Source organism: Haematobia irritans, chromosome 5 (assembly GCF_050003625.1).
Source record: "Haematobia irritans isolate KBUSLIRL chromosome 5, ASM5000362v1, whole genome shotgun sequence".
Taxonomy (NCBI): Eukaryota; Metazoa; Arthropoda; class Insecta; order Diptera; family Muscidae; genus Haematobia; species Haematobia irritans.
This window is the reverse complement of record NC_134401.1, coordinates 43,798,203-43,825,589: the sequence shown is the minus strand read 5'-3', so window position 1 is coordinate 43,825,589 and position 27,387 is coordinate 43,798,203. Positions and strand designations below refer to the sequence as shown.

General features: G+C 28.8%; 2 protein-coding genes across 4 annotated transcripts in view; one reads left to right on the top strand and one right to left on the bottom strand.

Annotated features, from left to right (window-relative positions):
* The first annotated feature begins 867 nt into the window (after positions 1-867).
* Positions 868-2,222, top strand: LOC142241090 (cathepsin L-like). Its single transcript, XM_075312831.1, has 2 exons — positions 868-1,139; positions 1,203-2,222. The coding sequence occupies exons 1-2, from the start codon at positions 1,035-1,037 to the stop codon at positions 2,127-2,129; spliced, it is 1,032 nt and encodes a 343-aa protein (XP_075168946.1). The 5' UTR covers positions 868-1,034; the 3' UTR covers positions 2,130-2,222.
* Positions 2,223-5,194: 2,972 nt separating this feature from the next.
* LOC142241093 (UPAR/Ly6 domain-containing protein crok) overlaps positions 5,195-27,387 on the bottom strand; it is a 39,047-nt gene continuing 16,854 nt past the window's right edge. For all 3 annotated transcript variants that reach the window (XM_075312834.1, XM_075312833.1, XM_075312835.1), the window contains exons 3-4: positions 17,652-17,816; positions 5,195-14,540 (exon numbers count right to left, since the gene is read on the bottom strand). In XM_075312834.1, coding sequence (XP_075168949.1) covers positions 14,275-14,540; positions 17,652-17,816 — 431 coding nt within the window. In that variant the 3' untranslated portion in view covers positions 5,195-14,274. The remainder of the gene's footprint in view (positions 14,541-17,651; positions 17,817-27,387) is intronic.

The window sequence follows — 27,387 nt, the reverse complement described above, 5'->3', positions numbered from 1 at the left end:
CATCTTTACCAAATTCAAAAATTCGACACTCATCGCTCGACTTTCCTACAGAATACCCTAAATTACAATATTAATTAAAAAATAATCAATACCAACTTCATAACAATCAAATTCTATATTTGGCACTAAATTTGAGTTTCTTCGACTCTTGAAAGTCTAATCAAAATGTTTGTATCAATTAAATTTAATACTGTTCAAAATAAAAAAAGCACCAAAAGCACTAAATGAAAATGCCAGAAAGCACCAAGTTGGTGCTTTTTTTGAAAAGGCACCAAAAAGGTAATTTGGTGCTTTTTAGAAATCAAAAAGCACTAAATTTGGTGCTAAAAGCACCAAATTGGCAACACTGCTTCGACCGCAACATCTGTAACACCAAAGCTGCAGACATTGTGCGACATCTGTACGGTTGACATTTGTTTTCCTCGCAGAAGAGAACTTTTCGCCCTCTTGTGTTTTCATTCTCTCTGGACATTCAGCTGCAGGGGTTGCCAGACCGATTGATTAGCTTTTATTCAATGGAAATATTTTGTGAAAATTTGCTTTTGAACTTAAAACTCGGGGAAATACCGTTTAATAATGGAATTCTAGGTGAATAAAAATAAGATATAAAATAAGCTACAATTTTTGTTGATATGAATTTTAACGATTCTAATTTTACAATTAATATATTGTGTGAATATTTTTCGCTGAAAATATATTCTACAAAATTAAGATAGTTCCCTGTTACTAGACAAGAGAAACGGTTAAGTAGGGTGTGTACTGCAGCTTGAATGATGCCGACGGAACCGAGAAAATTAATTATGCATATATGTATATACCTTAGTACCAACATAGGTGGCATTGCACCTCATAATAATGTGAAAAAGGGTTAAACAATTTCATTGCATTCAAAACAAACATAGATTACTAAAGCTAATTAGAAGAAAAAACAAACTTAGACTGAAGATTTTGGGTACACTTGAATTTCCATTAGTATAAAAGTTCTTGAGCAGATGTAAAATTACATCAGTTGACTTCGACCTTTACAAGAAGAAATGCATCGGATATTGAAGTGGACAGCAATTCTTTTGGTATTGGCCATAATCCATCATAGTTTGGCCATGAATCATATACCTGAAGAAGAATGGGATAGTTATAAGGTAGCTTCCAAATGGATAATTTCGTAAAACAAAAAAAAAATTCAGTGATTAATTTCCTTTCAGAGACAACACAACAAGGACTATACGAATAATGGAATTTCTGAAGCTCTAGCTCAACATTACTATGCCTACAACAAACGACTGATCGACAATCACAATAGCCAATATAAAAGTGGACGAAAAAGCTTTGAATTGGGTGCTAATCAATTCACCGATATGCGTTTAGTACATTTCGGTGCCCTATTCGCAAAGGTTAGCTATCCAGGAAGACCAAACTCATCTCCAGCTCCTGAACTACAAGAAGCATCTCCCGAATATCTACCGGAAGACAATTTTGGATATGTTTTCAATGTTGAAGATCAAGGTACAAAATGTAACAGCGGTTGGGCTTATGCCACTGCCAAGGCTGTGGAAATTATGCAAGCTCAACAAACCAGTGACCTGGCACCCGCATCCTTATCAGCTCAAAATCTTATTGATTGTGCGGGAGGAGCTAAAGGTTGTAAGAATCAGGTACCCCAAATTGGTCTTGACTATTTAGCTGTTCATGGCATGGACTTGTATCCCGAAAGCGAATATATGAATAATATAACTCAAAGTGAACCCGGAATGTGTGTACCGCGAGGAACTATGCCAACAAATTTGGCAGAATATTCCACAATTCCTGAAGGCGATGATGAACAATTGCGGCGACTTGTTTCTGCAGGATTTCCAGTTATTGTGGAAGTTAATCCGAACTCGTTTGAATTCATGCATTATTCCAAGGGCGTTTTTCAACCACCAGCAAAAACCAAGCATAGAGGATCTCATTTTATGGTGGTTATTGGCTATAGCACGGATGAGATTACCAAAGAGGACTATTGGCTCTTACAGAACTCTTTTGGCATTACTTGGGGAGAAAATGGTTTGATGCGTATGTTGAGATCTCCAAATATCAAATTGGCCAAGAATGCCATATATCCAACGAAGCTGGGTGCAGGAATTCCATGATGAGGTTGGATGGTGTATTTATTTGAAAAGTAGGCTAAGTTCAAAAAACATTTCCATTTGCTTTTACAATAAAACAATAAAAAAAAAAAACAATGAGATGTAAAAAGTTTAATGGTTGGGTTAGGTGAGATCACGTGAAGAGCATATGTTAGGTTAGGTATAGTGGCACCCCGATGTATCAGGCTCACCTAGACTATTCAGTCCATTGTGATACCACAGTGGTGAACTTCTCTCTTATCACTGAGTGCTGTCCGATTCCATGTTAAGCTCAATGATAAGGGATCTCCTTTTTATAGCCGAGTCCGAACGGCGTTCCACATTGCAGTGAAACCACTTAGAGAAGCTTTGAAACCCTCAGAAATGTCAAAATTTTCTATAGAAATAAAACTTTGACAAAATTTTCTATTGAAATAAAATTTTGACAAAATTTTCAATAGAAATACAATTTTGCCACAATTTTCTATAGAAACAAAAATTATGACAAAATTTTTTATAGAAATAAAATTTTAACAAATTTTTTTTATAGAAATAAAATTTTGACAAAATATTCTATAGAAATAAAATTTGGACAAATTTTTCTATAGAAATAAAATTTTGTCAAAATTTCCTATACACATAAAACTTTGACAAAATTTTCTATAGAAATAAAACTTTGACAAAATTTTCTATAGAAATAAAATTTTCAATAAAAATAAAATTTTGACAAAATTTCTTCTACAAAATTTTCAGAAAATGTTCTATTGAAATAAAATTTTCAGAAAATATTCTATTGAAATAAAATTTGGACAAAATTTTCTATAGAAATAAAATTTGGACAAAATTTTCTGTAGAATTAAAAATTTGACAAAAAATTGTATAGAAATATAATTTTTACAAAATTTTATGCAGAATTAAAATTTTGAGAAATTTTTCTATAGAAATAATATATCGACAAAATTTTCTATAGAAATTAAATTTTCTATAGAAATAAAATTTAGATAACATTTTGTGTAGAAAAATAAATATAGAAATTAAATTTTAAGAAAATTTTCTATAGAAATAAATGTTTGAGAAAAATTTCTATAGAAATAAAATTGTGATCATATTTTCTATAGAAACAAAATTTTGATCAAATTTTCTATAGAAATAAATATTTGAGAAAATTTTCTATAGAAATAAAATGTTGATAAAATATTCTATAGACAAAAATTTGGACAAAATTTTTTATAGAAATAAAATTTTGACAACATTTTCTATAGAAATAAATTTGGACAAATTTTTCTATAGAAATAAAATTTTGACAAAAATTTTCTATAGAAATAAAACTTTGACCAAATTTTCAATAGAAATAAAATTTTGACAAAATTTTCTATAGAAATAAAATTTTCAATAAAAATAACATTTTGACAAAATTTCTACAAAATTTTCTACAGAAATAAAATTTAATGAATTTATTTCTGCTTTCAGTTTAGGATTTTTTTTACTGAAGCAAGTAAATTTTATTATTTCACACAATAACACTAGTTTACAAAAAAATAAAATAAAATAAAATAGTGAAAGGCAACTTTCCTTATGTACTTTGATCTGCTGAATTCGAAAAAAAAATTATTTTTTTATGGAACGACATTTTTCGGCCGTTTTTCTTCTAGTTGATCTTATTACTTACGTTAGAGTATCATCTATACGATCATAAACTTCTCTTTCTATAGAAATAAAATGTTGATAAAATATTCTATAGAAAAAAATTGGACAACATTTTTTATAGAAATAAAATTTTGACAAAATTTTCTATAAAAATAAAATTTTGACAAATTTTTCTATAGAAATAAAATTTTGACAAAATTTTCTATAGAAATAAAACTTTGACCAAATTTTCTATAGAAATAAAATTTTGACCAAATTTTCTATAGAAATAAAATTTTGACAAAATTTTCTATAGAAATAAAATTTTGACAAATTTTTCTATAGAAATAAAATGTTTACAAAATGTTCTATAGAAATAAAACTTTGACAAAATTTTCTATAGAAATAAAATTTGGACAAATTTTTCTATAGAAATAAAATTTTGACAAAATTTTCTAAAGAAATAAAACTTTGACAAAATTTTCTATAGAAATAAAATTTTCAATAAAAATAAAATGTTGACAAAATTTCTACACATTTTTCTACAGAAATAAAATTTTCAGAAAATGTTCTATTGAAATAACATTTTCAGAAAATGTTCTATTCAAATAAAATTTGGACAAAATTTTCTATAGAAATAAAATTTGGACAAAATTTTCTATAGAAATAAAATTTGGACAAAATTTTCTATAGAAATAAAATTTAAAAATTTGACAAAAATTTGTATAGAAATAAAACTTTGACAAAATTTTCTGTAGAATTAAAATTTTGAGAAAATTTTCTATAGAAATAAAATTTTGACAAAATTTTCTATAGAAATTAAATTTTCTATAGAAATAAAATTTAGAAAACATTTTGTGTAGAAAAATAAATATAGAAATTAAATTACAAAAATAATCTATAGAAATAAATGTTTGAGAAAAATTAAATTTTTATCAAATTTTCTATAGAAACAAAATTTTGATCAAATTTTCTATGGAAACAAAATTTTGATCAAATTTTCTATAGAAATAATATGTTGATAAAATATTCTATAGAAAAAAAAATTTACAAAATTTTCAATAAAATGTTAACAAAATTTTCTATAGAAATAAAACTTTGACAAAATTTTCAATAGAAATAAAATTTGGACAAAATTTTCTATAGAAATAAAATTTGGACAAATTTTTCTATTGAAATAAAATTTTCACAAAATTTTCTATAGAAATAAAATTTTCACAAAATTTTCTATAGAAATATAATTTTCACAAAATTTTCTATAGAAATAAAATTTTCCGAATTTTTTATATTGAAATAAAATTTGGACAAAGTTTTCTATAGAAAAAAATTGGACAAAAATTAATTAATTAAAACGTGGCACATCGTGACGATCGTGAAAATTTGCACAAAAAAGTAACTGTGTACATTTTTGTCCGAACGGCTTACCCAAATTATTCTCATTTTCAATAAAACGTTTTGAATGGTTTTGTTTTTGTTTTTTGTGTGTTGTTTTTGTGAAAGTTTTAACCTTTTTATTATTTTTCCTTTATTTGATCATTTATTGAGTTCTTCTACAAGCAGAGCTTTACAGACTTACTTACTAATACATAAACAAACTGAATGAAAGTAAAATATGCCGCTTTTCTTTCGGTGTTTTTTGTTTTTGAGTTTATTAGATTTTTTCCTCAATATATATATATTTTGTTTTGTGGGCTTATTGGTTTGTTTTGGTTGTTGTGTCAGCGATGTTATTTTTGTTCTGTGTGTGACATTCAAGGAATGGTGATTTCCGTCTGTATCCGCAAATTGTTGTTATATTTGTTTTTTATTTTTTTGTTATAGTGATGAACTTAGTAAACAGTTACAAGAGAAAAGCTTTCGTTTTTTATGTTTTTTTTTATTTATTTTTTTTTTTGTAGTGGTGAAAGAATTTATGGTGTACATGTCTTTATTAAAAATTTAATGTCATTTGTTTATTGTTTTCTTTTACCAAAAAAAAAATTATAAATATATACGAAATTTTATTGGTTTAGCAGTGTTGTGTTATGTTTGTTTTTTTTTTTTTTTGTATATTTTTAAGGTAGGGGATTTAAAAATAATTTGGTTTATGTCAAAGGTATTCCTTGTTTTGGTTTTGATTATTGCATATCGCTTTTGTCGACCATCTTTATTTCGGACCAAAATTTTTTTTTTACTTTTAAGCAAAGCTCATGATATGGTTTTACGCATTGTGTTTTTCTTTTTTCATTTTTTGTTTGTATTTAGTGGAAAGAAATTTTAAATTAAATATTCTTTTTGAAAAACATTATGCGTAAATATATATGTATATTTTTTTTGGGGGGGTACTAATAATACTTTGACATTTTCAAGGATAGGCGGATTGGGTGAAATGATTCAAGCGTGTCCACTTACACGTATATATAGTTATCAATTTTTTGTTGAAATGATTTCCTTTTTTGTTTTGTTTTGTTATTAATATAATTAATATATTTTTATTTAAACTCATTGCTTTTTAATAGTAATTATTTTTTTTTTCTTGTTCTGGGGGAGAGGGAGGTTTTTTCCTCTTTTGGTTTTTATTTATATTATCTAGTTTGAAAATTATTTTTATATCGATCATTTAAAGTATTATTATTATTTTTAGTTAATATTATTACCATTTCTTCGATTTATTAAAGAACATTGTATTTTTTTTTCTTTTGTATTTTTTCTATCGTTTTAACTTTAATTTTTGTTTGTTTTTATTTTCCTTACATACATTTATAAATATGAGATTTTTGTTTTGTATTTTTTCTTTTATTTCGGCTAGTGTTTAAATTTCATTTTATTTTACTGTTTTTCTTTAATTTTAACATAATTACTTTTGTTCTGTTTGTTATTTATATACTAAAAATTAAATAGATTATCTACAATTTAATGAAGTTGTTGTTCTTGTTATACATAATTAAGGTTCACCCCTTTGTCTTCTTCGATTTATTTTGTTTAGTTTTTTGTTTTTTGGTTGACTTGTTTTTATATTTGTTCTAAATTTGAAATAGATTTTCTTATTTTTTATATTATTTGTTTTTGTTTTACTGGTATTAATATTTAATTTATTTTATTTATTACTTATAAGACAGACCATTAACAAACAATACATAGTTTTTTTCCCAATGAATATTTAATTTTGTGTATTTTGTTTTAAAATTTCTTTATGGGTTTTCATATATGGCAGGGTGTTTATAAAGTGCTGTTTTAATGTTTTATTTCGGTTTTTTAGTTAGCCAAAATTAAAAAACAAAAACAAAAAAACTATATTCAATGGCAGCAATTTTAACATAAATGAAATTTTGAATCAATGTCACCCTGTTATAATATGGAATTAACAGCCAGTTTCTCATATCCGAAACGAATGCTTTCGTTCGACTAGGATGTCCAAAACAGCTGAATTTATAAAGGAAAATCAGCTGTTTTTTGAATTTCAGTCGAACGAAAGCGTTCACTTCGGATATGAGAAAATGGCTGTAAAAGAATTTTTGCGAAAGATTAGGGCCCTTTTAAAGACCCTTGAAAGATTAGCTCCGTTCGAGAACCCGATAATTTTTGATAATTATCACAATTTTTTACTGGAAGTCTTCCGTTTACACCAAAAAGCCAGTAAAAGAGAGCCGGAGAGTGACTACATTTGACAGCTATGAGATAGAGTAATTGCAAGTTTTTGCTAGAGATTTTTTCCCCCAGTAAAATCTTGCAAGCCATAGCATACGTTAGCAGCTGGTTTTTTTGATAAAAAAACAAAGCACCAATACAATGTACATGTTCCGAAATTACAATTGGAAGTTAAACAAGCAGGATTTCGTTTGTTGCTTTTAATGTTTTAGAGGCTGAAATTCTGAATGTGCAAATAGTTACTGGATGTCGTTCGCGTACTTTTCAGCAATTTTAAGCAAAGAGAGTAAAATACACTCTTACTCTCTTGCCAGTTTTTACTGGAAAAGTACGCGAACAGACCTATTATCGTTTTAAAAATATGCAATTAATCCCTATAACTTTGAATTCACTATGTTTTCAAACCTAAACGGTTATATTGAAAAAGTAGGATTAAGTGGCAACACTATGGAAGGAAGAGCCAATAAATTTTGTATTGGCAACGCGTATCATAAAATCCGTTATATTCTGTACCATGTGTATACGTCTTGCGTTAATCATTAAGACAGTGTATAAAATTAAATTTGGAGAAATTTCACAACATCCCTCGAGTGATTGATGAAATCGTATGTCTCATATCCGAAACAAATACTGTCGTTGACCAAATCAGCTGAATTTATAAAACAAAAAAATATAATATAGAATTAAAAGAATTTTTGTGAAAGATTGAGGCCCTTTTGAAGAACTTTTACTGAATTGAAACATTGTCGTTGTAAAATATCTGCAATAAATCCCGATACCTTTAGGCATTATTTGAATTCAATTTGTTTTCAAATCTGAATGGTAAATTTTCAAATCTGAATGGTATCCCATAACCTTCAAAATTCTATAGCAGATTTTTAGAGTGCAAACACTAGTTTGGCTTGAGGCAATCACTTTGGTTGTACTTACAATAAAATTTGGGATTAGGATTAGGAGAAAATCCGTCGTTGACCAAAGCAGCTGAATTTATAAAACAAAACAAAAAATTATAATATAGAATTAAAAGAATTTTTGTGAAAGATTGGGGCCCTTTTGAAGACCTTTTACTAAATTGAAACATTGTTGTTGTAAAATATCTGCAATAAATCCCGATACCTTTAGGCATTATTTGAATTCAATGTGTTTTCAAATTTGAATGATAATATTAAGAAAGTAGGATTAAGTGGCAACGCGTATGCCATAATCTTCAAAATCCTATAGCAGAGTTTTAGAGTGCAAACACGAGTTTGGCTTGAGGCAATCACTTTGGTTGTACTTACAATAAAATTTGGGATTAGGATTAGGAGAAAATCCTAATCCCAAATAAATTTTAATTTGGCAATGCGTCGTTCAAAATCTGCAATATTCTGTAGCAGAGTTTTAGAGCGCAAACATGTGTTCGCCTTACGGCAATCACTATTGTTGTATTTAAAGTTAATTTTGAGTAGTCAATCACATTTTCCATATACTAAACGATTACTTTCGTTCGACTAGGATGTCCAAAACATCTGAATTTTTAATGAAAAATCAGTTTTTGGCTTTTCCGTCGAAAGCTTATAAATGTTAATTTGGCAACGCGTCTACAATATTCTGTAGCAGAGTGTTAGATCGCAAACAAGAGTTCAATGTTAGCATTTAAGGTCTCTCTCTCTTGTTTCTAAACCAAAAAAATAATTTTGTCTAAAATTCTTTACAAATTCAATGCACCCCATTGTGCTGACACAAAAACACTCCCCGCCTATTATAGATGACCCCATTTGAAGGCAATTATTTCCAAATTCTTTTGTGTACGTCAATGTCTATAAAAAAGACTCATTTTTTCAATTCCACGTATACGATAAAACCCATAGAATTAATTACCTATAAAGATATCCTGTATAAGTTTGCGTTATTGAGGAAAATTTATAAATTAATCTGTCGCCACACGCAAGTCTCGCCTACCATAAAAAAGGCAATTGTTTATGAGGTAACCAAGGGTAAAACTATAGCACTCAATAGACAATCCCTCAATGGCTTCATTAACATATTTAAGGTCAAAAAAATTTTGGCATATTAATAGTTATTTAGATAGATATTTATAAAGAGCAGGGGAGTTCAAGCTGAGAAATTTTTATAGTAAATATTTATATTAAATTCCATATTCGAAATATAATGTTAAAGTAATAATAGCACAATGTGCTATATTTTAAGAAAAACGTTTTACAAATGTTAGACACGCCAAAACCTATTCAAATCAGACTTGATTTGGCAACACTGATTTGCCGTTATAATTAATGTAGGTTCTCCATTATATTGGCAACACCCAATTGTATACACATGTAGTAGATGAGGTACATATATTAGGGTTGCCATCATTTTACACGATATTCACCATAGATCGTTGAATACGGATCCATAATGATTCGTTTAAATTGACTACTTATAGTAAAATTTGTTGAGAAATTTGACATGTGCAAATAATGTAGTATTCGGAGATCAACAGGATACAATTTATTGTTAGAAATTTATGACGTAATTTAATTAAATTTAATTAAATTCTATTTTTTCAATATTCCCCATATGGAGAAGAATTTTTTAAAGCTTTTGTTTTATCATTTATGCCATAAATTAAACCATATTATAATATTAAATCAAGGACAATATTTCAATATACTTTCTAACATAATACACATTCTTCATATAGAATATTTATGAAAATAATTTCTTTGGGATATTCTTTGGTTTATTTTTATCGGGGATAACAACAATAATATTATTGATTATTAGGAAATACTGATCAATTTTGAGAATTTTAAAATATTTCAATTATTATAATTACTTTTCGTATTTGTTGTTGTTTTTTTTTCTTCTAATAAATTTTAACTAAATGCAACTAAAATATAATATTTTTAATAAAATTTATAAGAAATAAAAACACAATAATTAAATCCTAATGTTAACTTAAATTTAAAAATACTTTTCATATATATAATTGCACTTATAAATTTTCAAGAAAACATTTAACTATTCTTTTTTTTCATTTTCTTCTTCTTCTTTTCTTCCTCTTCTCTTGCTTTTTTTATGTAATAGAGACATATGTAATAAAATACGAATAGGGTGGCTAAGACATGAGGCTTGATGTTACAAAAAAAAAAACAAAAGAATTAAATATATATTTATTTGAGATTTCTATTTTTATTTTAATCAACTAAATCCTTGGTCTAATATAAATTATGTATGTATATGTAACTATGACATTTAACATAGATGTATGTATATTTTTGTGGTTCAGTATTTTTTTGGGTGGTGTGGTATATGGTAGGAAGATATTTTATTTTATATATATAATTTTTATATCCATTTTTATAAGAATGATACATTTTTTCTTTGTCTTGTTTTATTGTATTCATCTATTTATACGAATGTATGTATGTATGTATATAAATTTGTATTAGTTGTTTAGTTATTTGTATTTTTTGGTATTTCATAGAAATTTTGAATTCGATGGTTTAAGAAAATTATTAAAACTACAATGAATTAGAAAAATATAAAATGAAATAAGGACATTAGTTATTATTGTTATGGATAACGGCCTAGTTTACTATGTAAAATTACTGAAATATTAAAAACAGCTGATTTTATTTTTATACAAATATCAGCTGTTTTTTTAACTTCAGTGGAACGAGAAAAATCTGTACGGACATAGAGAAATCGGGGGTAAAAGGAATGATATTGAGTAGAGATCTACTAAATCTTGAATTATTAAAATGATTGCGATTTTTATATTCTCTATTTTTTTATTATTTTCAAGGTTTGGAGAAAACCGGATTTTATTGAAAATTATGAGTTACTGAATTTTATTTAATTATGTCTTAGAAAGTTTTGTACTAAATATACATTTAGTTTATAAATTAAATATCATTATATGCATTACAAGTACAGTTTTTTTAGGGGTTTATCTTTCATTTTCTTCTGGGAAGGTTTTGGTTTTCTTCCAAATTGGATTTTTGTATTTTTAACAAAAAAAAAATATTATTTTCATGTTGCTAAGTTTAATTACCTATACCCTCCCTTTCTTGTATTATAATATTTACTTTAAGTCCCCTAGTTCTAGAGTATATGGCTTTCGGGGATTCATATAATTTGGAACTTTAGTACAATATATATTTTTCTATTTTCTATTTCAGATGTTTTTCCTATAGTCATAGAAACACAGGTATATTAGGATGCATGTATGTGCAACTGGGTAAAGTTTGTTGGTTGCTTGGTACACAGTAAAATCATATAAATTTCTTCGCAATTATTATAACCCACAATTTTAAATTATAAAAAAACTGTATTTTCACCCAGAGAAGGAGTATGATCTCACCCCAAACATGTTTCAATAGAATAATGTTACTTTTTCGAGGAGAACATGGAAAATTTTTGTTGCAAAATTAATATTTTCTCGCCTAACATAACATGCTTGGTGAAATCAGATATAGAATTTCCGTGAGAATAAAATGGTTGCCACAAATATGTTACATGATCCCCAAGAGAAAGTAACATTATGCTCTTGATACATGCTTGGGGTCATCATATTCCTTTTTTGCATGTTTATATTCAACTTTGTCTCTGGCTGTTGTTCATAAGCAAGCCTAATAAAATATGAAAAATAGACTTAAAAGTAAAAAAAAATTGTTTGCTCTCTAAACCTCAACATTTTTATTCTCTCAGGAAGTAATTGCAATTTTTTTAAAGAAATTTGGTCAAATGAAGCAGATGTTTGGTTTTGAGTTGATTTAGCAGTAGGTTGCCCTTTTCAGTTGTTACAAAAATTGCACACATTCCAGTAAACTTGTGGAATTCCTGTATTAACTATTCTAATATTCCATTACTTTATGTTTTAGAAAAAAAATACAAAAATTCACAATTATTTATATTAATGGCAGAGTTTTTACTACTATGAGTATAGTTAATATTTTTTCTAAACGACAACAATATTCCTTATGTCTTTTCTGTACGAAAAACATTTTACAAATGTTAGACACGCCAAAACCTATTCAAATCAGACTTGATTTGGCAACACTGATTTGCCGTTATAGTTAATGTAGGTTCTCCATTATATTGGCAACACCCAATTGTATACACATGTAGTAGAAGAGGTACATATATTAGGGTTGCCATCACTTTACACGATATTCACCATAGATCGTTGAATACGGATCCATAATGATTCGTTTAAATTGACAACTTATAGTAAAGTTTTTGGACAAATTTGGCATGTGCAAACAATGTAGTATTCGGAAATCAACAGGATACAATTTATTGTTAGAAATTTATGACGTAATTTAATAAAATTCTATTCATGAATATTCTGAACGAAAAAATCATCTTTGATGATATTTCTCAGAGAAAACATAATCATTAATCACTTTACCCTAAATAAGATCAAATGTTGGAAATTTATTTGAATTCATTCAGATTTCTAATTGGTTGCTAACGTCTACAGAGTATTAAAATCATTGTTTATAATGCCGTTACATCACGTCACAGCGTTGCCATCACTATTTTCGGTTATAAGAGAGACACTTCATGGTTTATAACGAACTACACATACATTACGAGCAAAATAAGACCAATGCTAATACCGTTATATTCACAGGGTTGCCATCACTGTTTTAATTCAAATAGAGCCACTTCATCGATTATAACGGCAAAATATCTACAATACCAGAAAAATAAAGTTATTTTACTGTGTAACCGAACCAACCAACTCTAATATTTTATCAATGGCGATGTGAAGTTGATTTTTAACGAAATTTCCATATGAAAAGATTACATAAATTACTCATTTGAGTTTCTTCGATCTAAAAAAAACAGAGAGAAAGGAATGTATAACCATACATATAAAATTCTTTCAGATATCCAACGAAAGCTGCTCATAACTTCTTATAATAATACTTAATTTACAAATGATAAATATATGTAATAAAATTAATAATAACATACATATACATACAAATAAGTATTATTTAAGATAATTTTTATATTTTATCATTTAAATGTCAGGCAGTTTTGCTATTGTATGTTTTTTTGTTATGGAAAGAAAACTACTCTTTGGTTGTTCGAACACATACACACACTCCCGCACTCACACACACACACACACACATATACACTTAATCATCATAATAGAAAGCTAAATGAAATAGCTGTAACACCCACTGAACGATTTGACAATTGATTAAACAAGTCTCATCTTAACTGATTCCTCCAATATCGATCAATGTCGGGCAAGTGACCTTTAAATAGAAAGACCAATCACTGAACTGAAATTATAACTCAACTCAATCCGGTATCAAGCAATGACTGACCAACTGTGAACTGTGAAACATAAATGCCAATAACTGAAATCTTAAAATTAACTAAATATCCCCAGAGAAAGAAATTTTCTTTTTATAATGAACTAATTATGGTAAGATTTTTAAAATAAAAAAAATTAAAAGTCCTATGTAATTCGTTTAGATTTTCCGTTTTCTTTAGTTTTTTCTTTTTTTGTATTTTAGTTTTGTGATTTGTTTTATATCCTCTTTCAGATAATCAATATCCTATTATATTCTTATCTTTGGTTTTTTGCAATTTATTTTCTTTTACTTTTCCTCTTCCTAGCTCTTTTCATGTCATTGAATGTTTATTTATTTATTTCATTATATTCTGTTTATCGTCAAGCGTAAGTTTTCTCTTATGGTTTTGGTTTTTATTAGCTGTGTTTTTTTATTTTAGTTTTTTTTGTTTTTATCGATTTAATGTTTACCTCTTATTTGTTTGCCCCTCATTCGTGACGACTTTCATTAGCATAAACTATTTGGTAACTTCCTTTTCTGATGGACTTCTCTTCGTTTTCTTTTCGGGTTTTACTGCTTGCAGAGTTGTTGTTAGTGTTTTCTTTCTATATTTATGATGAAGAAGAGGAGAGAATTTGAAGATTGATACGTTTACATGAGAACATTATGAAGAGGGCAGCTAGTGTATAGGGCATTAGGTGTATCAAATAGTTGTTGTTGTTCAGTGAAGAGGTGGCATGATTGCACAAATCTGTGGTGCAAGCACAATAGATTGCCTGAACATCATGAGTACCCGAACGTTTTAGGCATTGACCATCATCGGTACTATTATCGCGTATGTAACCGCAACCGCGTACTATGCGAACTTTACCATAAACTGTAAGAGAAAATTTGAGAAAATACATATTAGAGACGAAAAAGAAGTAAATATTTTTTAGAGAATAACGATTAGAAAGGTGGGTGTCTTCGCATTATCGATTTTTAAGATTACTTTTAGTACAAAATCAAGGAGAATGTTTTAATCGAGGATTTGGTTGCCAAAATTGGTAGAATTCTCCCAAAAATGGTCGATTTTTTACTGTTTGGTAGAATTCTCCCATAAATGGTAGATTTTTTACTGTTTGGGAAATTGGTAGAATTCTTGATGTTTTGGTAGATTTTGCAAAATATTCCACTCCAACTACGAGGTACTTCACAAACTTTTATAGAAATAAAATTTGACACAATTTTTGACAAAATTTTCTATAGAATAAAATTTTGATAAAATTTTCCATAGAAATAAAATTTTGACAAAATTTTCTATAGAAATAAAATATTGACAAAATTTTTGTAGAACAAAAATTCTATAGAAATAAATATTGACAAAATTTTTGTAATTTTTGACATAATTTTCTATAGATATAAACTTTTGACAAAATTTTCTATAGAAAAAAAAATTTCGACAAAATTTTCTATAGAAATAAAATTTTGACAAAATTTTCTGTGGAAATAAAATGTTGACAAAATTTTGTATGGAAAAAAAATTGACAAAATTTTCTACAGATATAAAATTTTGAGAAAATTTACTACAGAAATAAAATTTTCTATAGAAACAAAATTTTGACATAACTTTCTATAGAAATAAAATTTTGACAAAATTTTCTATAGACATAAAATTTTGACAAAATTTTCTATAGACATAAAATTTTGACAAAATTTTCTATAAAAAAAATTTTTGACAAAATTTTTATATAGAAATAGAATTTTGTCAAAATTTTCTATAGAAATAAAATTTTGACAAAATTTTCTATAGAAATAACATTTCAGCTTAAAATCATACATTGACTAAACTACAAGTGTAGCTTAACCAACAGAGGAAAAGAATGTTTGTCAAATTTATTTGGGCAAAGCCCTATAGACTGCAAGATGATTGGATGGACGCACGTTTCGGAATTACCACATTCGTCATCAGCATCCTCTACTTGCAGCAAAACTATCAAACAATTATCAGAATAAATTCAGGCAGTTCACCACACTGAAATAATAAAATTTTAACAAAATTTTCTATAAAAATAAAATTTTGACAAAATTTTCTATAGAAATAAAATTTTGACAAAGTTCTCTATAGAAATAAAATTTTGACAAAATTTTCTAAAGAAATAAAATTTTGACAAAATTTTCTATAGAAATAAAATTTTGCAAAAATTTTTTATGGAAATCAAATGTTGACAAAAGTTTCTATAGAAAAAAAAATTAATAAAATTTTCTACAGAAATAAAATTTTGAGAAAATTTACTACAGCAATAAAATTTTGACAAAATTTTTTAGAGAAATGAAGTTTTGCCAAATTTTCTATAGAAATGAAGTTTAGACGAAATTTTCAATAGAAATAATATGTTGACAACATTTTTATATAAACAAAATTTTGACAAATTTTCTAAAGAAATAAAATTTTGACAAAATTTTCAATAAAAATAAAATGTTGACAAAATTTTCTATAGAAATAAAACTTTGACAAAATTTTCTATAGAAATAAAATTTCGACAAAATTTTCTATAAAAATAAAATTTCGATAAAATTTTCTATAAAAATAAAATTTTGACAAAATTTTCTATAGAAATAAAATTTTGACAACATTTTCTATAGAAATAAAATTTTGACAAAATTTTCTATAAAAATACAATTTTGACAAAATTTTCCATAGAAATAAAATTTTGACAAAATTTTCTAAAGAAATAAAATTTTGACAAAATGTTCTATAGAAATAAAATTTTGGCAACATTTTCTATAGAAATAAAATTTTGACAAAATTTTCTATAAAAATAAAATTTTGACAAAATTTTCAATAGAAATAAAATTTCGACAAAATTTTCCAAAGAAATAAAATTTTGACAAAACTTTTTATAAAAATACAATTTTGACAATATTTTCTATAGAAATAAAATTTTGACAAAATTTTCTAATGAAATAAAATTTTCACAAAATTTTTTATAAAAAAAAAAATTTTGACAAAATTTTCTATAGAAATAAAATTTTGACAAAATTTTCTATAGAAATACAATTATGACAAAATTTTCCATAGAAATAAAATTGTGACAAAATTTTCCATAGAAATAAAATTGTGACAAAATTTTCTATAAAAATAAAATTTTGACAAAATTTTCTATAAAAATAAAATTTAGACAAAATTTTCTATTAAAATAAAATTTTGACAAAATTTTCAATAGAAATTAAATTTCGACAAAATTTTCCAAAGAAATAAAATTTTGACAAAACTTTTTATAAAAATACAATTTTGACAATATTTTCTATAGAAATAAAATTTTGACAAAATTTTCTAATGAAATAAAATTTTCACAAAATTTTCTATAAAAATAAAATTTTGACAAAATTTTCTATAGAAATAAAATTTTGACAAAATTTTCTATAGAAATACAATTATGACAAAATTTTCCATAGAAATAAAATTGTGACAAAATTTTCCATAGAAATAAAATTGTGACAAAATTTTCTATAAAAATAAAATTTTGACAAAATTTTCTATAAAAATAAAATTTAGACAAAATTTTCTATTAAAATAAAATTTTGACAAAATTTTCTATAGAAATAAAATTTTGACAAAATTGTCTATAGAAATAAAATTTTGACAAAATTTTCCATAGAAATAAAATTTTGATAAAAATTTCTATAGAAATAAAATGTTGACAAAATTTTCTATAGAAATAAAATTTTGACAAAACTTTCTATAGAAATAACATTTTGACAAGGTTTTCTATAGGAATAAAATTTTGACAAAATCTTCTATAGAAATAAAATTTTGACAACATTTTCTATAGAAAAAAAATTGTCAATATTTTCTATAAAAATAAGATTTTTTTATTTGGTAGTTTTTTGGTGAAATATTCTCCAAATTTTTGTAGATTATTTTTGGCAAACGTGGTTGGATGCCCACATTATTGTACTAACATACTATTCTTGCAAATTCTATTATAAAATATAGTAAACTTACCCTTTTGGACGGTTTTACGGCATAAAACTGGTACCTTATCCTTAAGATGTTCACGTGGTTCTTGTTTACTGCAATTTACTTCACCTATCGAATAAGGATCGAAGGGATCACCGCATCGACGATCATATTCACTGTTGCAATCATAGCACATAAGAGCCGTTGAAACTGAAATAGAAAACAAACAAAATTTATTAAAATTCATTATCAGAATAGTCTCATTATAAGGAAGGGTTAAGCCGATAGCCTTTGTAGCTAGTGCTTTAATGTTTATTATAGTTTTTAGAGTTACGGTGCGGTCACACTGGGCAAATATTTGACAGAATTAAAAACAGAATTCGTCATCATAGTCACACCAGCAAACATTTTTAGCTTATTTTTGATATATAACATAATATCACGATACGAGTGTTTTTCAAAAAAAAAATATCCATATAATTCGAAAATACTCCTGGAAAAAAGTTTGACATTTATTTTGGTTAAATATTTACGTAGTCTGACCATAAATAAAAATCACTTTATCTTTTATTTATGTGTGATTCTCTCGACCAAATTCATTTGCTGTTATTGGTAGTATTGTTTGTGTGTATGCGTACAGGGTGTTAGGGAGGTATTAGAGACAGAGTTCTGATGGAACAAAAAAATTTAAATCAACTAACTTTATGCTTTTAATTTATAAAAAAAAATGTACCCTGATTGGTTATGGTTCGATTTCAAAAAAATCTATTCGTATTTCTACCCGCAAATAATATATAATATATATTTTTTTACTTTACTTGATTCTGGGGACTCTCTTGCAATCTCTCTGTGGTCTTATTCGCTTAGTTCGGATTGTAGAAGAGCATCATCTAAGAGCATTTCTCTCTTCACAATTCTCTTGGAAACACATTCGCATGGCTCGTTGATTTAAGAACAAATTAGCATATGATGAGAATCCTGTACCTTAGTTATAAGACCTCCCAGCAAAAAATAAAGCTTTCATAAAATAAGTTTAGATCACAAACTTGTGATCCAGAGGTAGTGCAAATTTGGATCAGCTCCAATGAATTTTACATGAGGTTATGATAAAAGGGATTTCGGATCCTTGTATCGTTTAAGAAGTTGTGCCTTGGAAGTTCATATGAAAAACTTCTTTTGGCCATATCTCCTAAACTAAACGTCCTAGAACGAAAAGGACTTTAATTTGTGACCACCCCCAACAAATTGAAAAATCCAAGCAAATCCTAAAAAAATTGAAATTTTTATATGAAATACTTATTTAGGTCATATCTCCTTAAATATGCGACCTAGAAGGAAAAGGACTTTAATTTGTGACCATCCCCAAAAAATCGAAAAATCCACCCAAATCCTAAAAAAAATTAAATTTTTATATGAAAATCTTCTTTTGGTCATATCTCCTTAAATATGCGTCCTAGAGCGAAAAAAAATTAAAATCCACCCATGGCCATATCTCCTAAACTATGTATCCTCCTGATTCCACAGCTGTACACTGGTTAACTATTCAACACTGGTATGAACTTGGCAGGGACCGATATGTAACAAGGGATTTAGATTTATCAAAGAACATTTAGAAAAACTGCCAGCCTTATGCTATGCCAATGCAGAGAGAATAAAAACACAAAAGAACGAAACTGTGAGGCGAAACTGCGTCAATAGGTGGAAGTCATGAGGAACATTTCTCTAATATCATGCAGGAGCCACCGTGGTGCAATGGTTAGCATGCCCGCCTTGCATACGCAAGGTCGTGGGTTCGATTCCTGCTTCGACCGAACACCAAAAAGTTTTTCAGCGGTGGATTATCCCACCTCAGTAATGCTAGGGATATTTCTGAGGGTTTCAAAACTTCTCTAAGTGGTTTCACTACAATGGAATGAAAACATTTATAAAAGACAATTTTGAAACTATAACTGCCGATGACTATATAAAGAATTTATGAAAACAGCGCATCGACCTCAACGTCGGTAATGCGAAAGTTGCAGGCATTGTGCGACATCTATACGGTTGACATTTGTTGTTTTTGTAGAAGAGAAATTTTCGTCTTTTTGTGTTTTTATTCTCTCTGCCCAATGAGCAAACAAATGGCAAGGTATAGAGGGCTATGAATAGAACTTGTTTGTTTATCAACTTTTTTCCATGGCAGCTATGTCCAGAAAAAAGGTAAAACGACAATATGCTCAAAAAGCCACAATAAATGTTGACTTTCACACATAGGTACAAACTTTCTATTAAAATTTTGTCATCCTTTTTGGTATTTGTCTTTTTTTGGAGGGATTTTAATTCAGAAATTTTCCAAGCATACGAATGTTATTGATACCAGAGGCAAGACATTTGAGAGCCACATCGACGCAAATGTCATAACATCTAGTGCTTCGGTTTTACAATTGCAAAGCTGCCTCTCAATACTAAATACTCTTTGAATATACTATAAAACTTCCGGAAATAAGTATTCTCACCTCATCCAGGGTTGCCAACTTGTTATTGCTTTATACTAATGGCCAGTTTCTCATCGTCCGGATTAATACTTTAAGGTGGGTATTAAGTTCGAGTTTAGCCGCTAAAATCGTCATTTGTTCGCGATTACTTTTCTTTAAAATTCCATTTTAAGGAATACAAACTTTGTGAAAATTTGCTTTGGGCTATTCCCCATCAAGTTATAATAAAATTTGCAAAACATATGCATAATTTTATGCCTTTTTTTTGCTGATTTAGTTTTCACTTTAGCTGCTAAACTCACCCTTAACGGAGGATATACCACCAGTTAGTAATATTTTTGTATGGAATTAGCTGTTTTAATGACACGATAAATAATAACAAGACATTAAGCAACCGATTCAAGAGCGATTTATGTTATGGCCGGTTTCTCATTATTTTATTATTATTTATCGTATCGATAGAATAGCTGATAACATACAAAAATTTCATTAATCGGTGGTTCATCCTCCGGTAAAGTACTTAAATGACAACTCAGCCCTTAATGCATGTAATCTATACCTCCAGAAAACATTGTGTACGCAACACCCCTTTAGAAAAAAACATCTAAAGGGGTGGAGCCTACACGATTCTATTGGTACCATATCATAGGTGCCAGTTCAATGTTTGATTGTAAACTGATCCTTTGTTCTACTATCAGGTAAATAGGTTGAATGTTGGAAATCATTTGATTAGCTATTTAACCTCTTTGATGTCACAGCAATATAGATGTCAGTGGCACACATTTCAAGTGGGTCAATTGATGTCAATAAAATAGAAGTGTTTTTCCTATGCAAATGTGTATGTGAGTTTAATAATAGGACCCTTAAGAAAACGATAAAGCCAACAGAGTTGTAATGTAAATACAAGAACATATTTCTATGTTATGTCGTTGTATATGAAAGCAATAGATTTATTAGGGTGGTTCGTCATCAACGTAGTCATAGGATGGAATTTTTTCCAATGGAAAAACAAAACATTAATCAAACATTAATTCTTTTTTATACTTTTTTAAGGTCTTTTGCATACATTTTACTCTAGGGGGAAATTGGTTTACTTAAGCAATTTATGAATTACAGAATTCTTTTGGTAAATATCCCAAATAAAACCATGATAACCTTTATGGAAAGCGACCATGCTAGTCATTTTATCATGTCGGATCTCATTTACAAGCAAAAAGGAATGGGCATTTACCAAATTAAAAAAATACCTTTTGTGGTACTGATTCAATACAATTTCAAGAATGTTATTTATCATCCCTGGACCATACATTGATAATACAAGAGAGAGAGAGAGAGAGAGAGAGAGAGAAAGAGTAGTGTCAGTTCGACAAAAACAACACACAATTTTTTTTTTCTAATTCAATCACGAAATTAATTGAACAAATTAATTTTTTAATTGATATGTCTTCAATCACGAAAATGATAGTATCAATCATGTTGATTGCAAAACTCAATTAATATTTTAATTAAAAAAGATAACTATTTTCAATTACTTTCTGAATTGCCTTAGAGTTTTTGTTTGGATTAACAATTGATTGTTTGAAATACATTTTTAATTAAAAATTTAAAAAAAAATGTTCATCACTTTTTATACCCTCCACCATAGGATCGGGGGGGGGGGGGGGGGGGGGTATATTAACTTTGTCATTCCGTTTGTAACACATCGAAATATTGCTCTAAGACCCCATAAAGTATATATATTCTGGGTCGTGGTGAAATTCTGAGTCGATTTAAGCATGTCCGTCCGTCCGTCTGTTGCAATCACGCAAACTTCCGAACGAAACAAGCTATCGACTTGAAACTTGACGCCAGTAGTTGTTATTGTTGTAGGTCGGATGGTATTGCAAATGTATCATATCGGACGTATAGCCCCCATACAAACGGACCCCCAGATTTGGCTTGCGGAGCCTCTGAGAGAAGCATATTTCATCCGATTTGGCTGAAATTTGGTAGGTGGTGTTAGTATATGGTCTCTAATAACCACGCACAAATTGGTCCATATCGGTCTATAATTATATAGCTCCCATATACACCGATCCCCAGATTTGGCTTGCGGATCCTCTAAGAGAAGCAAATTTCTGAAAAGCTGAAATTTGGTACATGGTGTTAGTATATGGTCTTAACAATCATGTAAAAATTGGTCTACATCGGTCCATAATTATACATAGCCCCCATATAACCCGATCCCCAGATTTGACCTCCAGAGCCACTTGGAAGAGCAAAATTCATCCGATTCGGTTGAAATTTGGTATGTGGTGTTGGTATATGTTCTCTAATGACCATGCAAAAATTGGTCCACATCGGCCCATAATTATATATAGCCCACATATAAACCGATCCCCAGATTTGACCTCCGGAGCGTCTTAGAGGAGCAAAATTCATCCGATCCGGTTGAAATTTGGTACGTGGTGTTAGTATATGGTCTCTAACAACCACGCAAGAATTGGTCCATATCGGTCCATAATTATATATAGCCCCCATATAAATCGATCCCCAGATTTGTCCTCCGGAGCCTCTTGGAGGAGCAAAATTCATCCGATCCGGTTGAAATTTGGAACATGGTGTTAGAATGTGGTCTCTAAAAAACGCGCAAGAATTGGTCCATATCGGTCCATAATTATATATAGCCCCCATATAAACCGATCCCCAGATTTGAGCTCCGGAGCCTTTGGGAAATTTGGCTGAAATTTGGTACATGGTGTAAGTATATGGTCTCTAACAACCATGCAAAAATTGGTCCACAGCGGTCCATAATTATATATAGCCCCCATATAAACCGATCCCCAGATTTGACCTCCGGAGCCTCTTGGAAGAGCAAAATTCATCCGATTCGGTTGAAATTTGGTACGTGGTGTTATGGTCTCTAACAACCACGCACAAATTTATCCCTATCGGTCTATAATTATACTCGTATAACCTTAAAATACTAAAAGGCTTTTAAAAAATTTGTTATCACCTGTTTCAGAGATACCACCTTGTTATTAAGTTATTAGTTTATACAAATGTGAGCATAAGACAATACAGTCTGACATCTTTGAAACAGCTGAGTATTATGCAAAAATTTTTATTATGCCAAAAAATTATTGCATTAAACATGTATAATAACAATTATTAAATAAGAAAAATTCTGTGATAACTTTTAACAAAGTATACATTTTTTTTTGTATTCGCGGTGCAAACTGAAGTAAAATTGGTGATAAATCGATAATAAAATAAAAAATATTGAATTTATTGAGCTGCCACTACACCGAAAAAGTTTGCAGGGACTAAACTAATGTTAAATCTAACTTATTTTTATTGAAAACAAAATTAATTGTTGGCACATAAATTTTATTATTTTTATTTTTAATTTTCCACATCCTAATGGAATTTTCCTTTTCTTAAGAATGTCTCAAACATTTTATGAACTAAACGAGGGTATACAGTTCAATTACCGTACACATAACTTCAATATTAACTAAAGCAAAACGAAAATTTTCGTACGATTCCCTGTATGAATGAACTACTGTATGGTTAAAATGTTCAAGATTTGGCGCCAATGATTTTCTTCTTTACTTCTAGTTCATATTTTCTTCTTTTATGAGAGGGTGTAATTTCGTGAGTTGTAGTTAAAAAGTACACCAGGGCATTACAGGAAAATGTAATGCCCTTTGCTCTTCCAAGAGGCTCAACAACGCTTTGTGGAAAACTCAAAATGTAGAGCATAATTTAGTTAAATTCTCGCACGACTTAGTTCATTCTTCCTACACAGAAAAAAATTTCACCAAAATTTTTCCAATTGAAGTCTTAATTGAGTTTTAAACAAGTATATACGGCCGTAAGTTCGGCCAGGCCGAATCTTGTGTACCCTCCACCATGGATTGCGTAGAAACTTCTACGAAAGACTGTCATCCACAATCGAATTAATTGGGTTGTGGTATCTTAAAACTTCTTAACATCGTTTTCTAAATTGTGAGTTAGTCCATACGTGGTATATATTAGACAAAAAACGTATGTATACACGGATGAAAAAGACTGTTTTTCATATGTTTGGCTATAAACATTATATGTTTGGAACACAAATTTTTAAACACAATATTTTTGAGTGCAAGCATATAATGTTCATAAACTAGCATAACATGTTTGGGACATATATGTTAGAACATATTATGTTTGGGACATAAAATGTTTGTAAATATAATATGCTTGGATGCAAACATATATTAATTTAGAAATAGCCTATAAACATATATGTGTTTAGTAGCTTGGAGCGCTATTTAACAGGGAGCGATATTGAATTAAGTTGGTGGTTGTTCCTTGTTATTACAAAATTAACATTTTATTTTTCCTTGGGCAATTGATCAGCTACTTCTTTGATCCTTACAAACTGTGTGGTCCGCTGTTCGAATCCCCGTCCGGCAAAAGGTAAAATTAAAATAAGATAAAAATTATAAAATTGAATAATTTCTTCTACAATGTTTGTATTACAGAAAAAGGTGCTAAGAACTAAAAAATCTCGTGGAAGTGAGAAAGATGTGGGGGAATATACAATTAGGCAGAAACAAAATTTTGAGCATTCAGGTCGAAAACCTATGTTGTTAGCACCTATATTACCTGTTTATTTTCATAATTCATTATGATTGTAAATATATAAATAAATAAATAAAATTTTGAGCACAATATTGTTTGGGAGAATTTTTTTAAGTATATAATATTTTTGGGTGCAAAATGCTTCCAAACATATTATATGTTCACATAATAACATATTGTTTTTTAGAAGACAACATTATTGAATTTGGATGCAAAAATACAACATGTTTGGAACTTAGACTACCCAAACATATATTGTTTATACCAATATGCTTTCAAACATATTATATATTGGAAGAGATCAAACATATAAATGTTTGGGCAATACCCAAAAATGTATATGCTTGAAGCAAAATATGTTTGGGAGTATATGTTACAGAAGCGATTTTTTGTGAGGGTGTAGGAAAGTCTACAAATAATTACGAATCGATATGGACTTTTGCATGGTACGTAGAGAGCCAGAATTGAAATATGGGGGTCGCTTATATGGGGGCTATATAGAATTATGAACTTGATATGGACCAATTTTTCTCTGATTGCACCCTCAAAAAAAAATCGCTTCTTTAACATATGTTCCAAACATATTTTGCAGGAAGCACATATATTATGGGATACTGCCGAAACGTTAATATGTTTGTTTTATGTGAACATATTATATGTTTGGAAGCATTTTGAGCCCAAAAAATAACATTTGTATTTATACTTAAATTTTTATAATGAAACTTCGAAATGTGGGTTATTAAAGATTTATAGTCAATAACAGTGCTTGATATAAACGAAATTGACTGATTTTTGGATAAAATATTATTTTTTTGTTTTTTGCAAAAATAACAATTTTGTAACAAAAAACTGGCGTGAACAGTTTTTTACTAGCATTTAACACCATCGCTCTAAAATGCCTTTTATTTTTCTTTAATAATTAATTTTAAAGAAAATATACTTTTTAAATTGTTTTAGCTGCAAAACTCGAACTTAATGCCCGCTTTTATATTTGAAGGTGTCCGTCAACTCCTCGTGGACTACTTATTAATAAAGAGGAACTAAACTTTGTTTTTATACATTTTACTGTGTAATTTTTCACTATTTCCTCCTTATTTCATTTTACTGTCCCAACTCTAAAAAGAGTATAGTGCCCTTACGTTATTTTTATGAAGACCCCTGATTTATTTTAACGAACCAAGAAAAAAATTGTGTCTATAATGCCAAAATGATAAACAAAACACATGTCCACACATACATAAAATGCTGCTCTCAAGGCGAAAACATATGCTGTTTGTTTTTCAAATGTCTATTCTCTTGGTTCCGAATGTCTATTCTCTTTATTCAAATTAAATAATATTTAGACTTAAGCATATCAAATTTTTGGCCTTATCATAAAACAGTTTTCCAAAACAACATACAAGCGGTTTCACAGAAATTGTTCTCTTTTGATTCTTTCGCTGTGTTATGTTGATATCTTTCGTCAACTCTCCCGGTTTCCATCTCTATTTCTTTCTCTATACTCTCTCTGACGCTTTGAATAAAATATCACAACATATGTATGTTTAATTGAAATTTGTAAATTTATATATGTTTGCATTCACACATATGTTTTTTATGAAACATTCATGCCCCAAACATAATATATTCTAACATATTAATATAGATGTCCCAAACATTTAGTGTTAGTTTAGGAACATTACATGTTTGCACTTAAATATATTGTGTTTTAAAATTGTGCGCGAAACACATTTTGTTTATATCGGAACATATGAAAAACATATTTTTCTAACAGTGTGGGGATCGATTTATCTGAGGGATATATATAGTTAGGCATGGTTGTTAACGGCCATATACTAGCACAATGTACCAAATTTCACCTGACTCGGATGAAATTTGCTCCTCCAAGAGGTTCCAAAACTAAATCTCGGGATCGGTTTTATATGGGGGCTATATATTATTATGGACTGATATGGACCACGTACCAAATTTCAACCAGATCGGATGAATTTTGCTTCTCCAAAAGGCACCGGAGGTCAAATATGGGGATCAGTTTATATGGGGGCTATATATAATTATGGACTGATATGAACCAATTCCTGCATGGTTGTTGGATACCATATACTAACATCACGTACCAAATTTCAACTGACTCGGATGAAATTTGCTCCTCCAAGTGGCTCCAAAACCAAATCTCGGGATCGGTTTATATGGGGGCTATATATGATTATAGACTGATATGGACAACTTTTGGCATGGTTGTTAAATATCATGTACTAACATCACATACCAAATTTCAACCAAGTCGGATGAATTTTGCTCTTCCAAGGGGCTCCGGAGGTTAAATCTGTGGATCGGTTTATATGGGGGCTATATATAATCATAGACCGATTTCGACCAACTTTTGCATGGGTGTTTGAGGCCATATATTAACACCTCATACCAAATTTCAAACAAATCGGTTGAATTTTGCTCTTGCAAGAGGCTCCGGAGGTCAAATCTGGGGATCGGTTTATATGGGGGCTATATATAATTATGGACCTATGTGGACCAATTTTTGCATGGTTGTTAGAGACCATATACAAAAACCATGTACCAAATTTCAGCCGAATCGGATGAAATTTGCTTCTCTTAGAGGCTCCGCAAGCCAAATCGGGGGATCGGTTTATATGGGGGCTATATATAATTATGGACCGATGTGCACCAATTTTTGCATGGTT

Coding starts and splice junctions, on each gene's coding strand:
- LOC142241090 (XM_075312831.1), top strand. CDS start 1,035: ATGCATCGGATATTGAAGTGGACAGCAATTCTTTTGGTATTGGCCATA. Junction 1,140..1,202: donor AAGAATGGGATAGTTATAAG/GTAGCTTCCAAA, acceptor ATTTCCTTTCAG/AGACAACACAACAAGGACTA.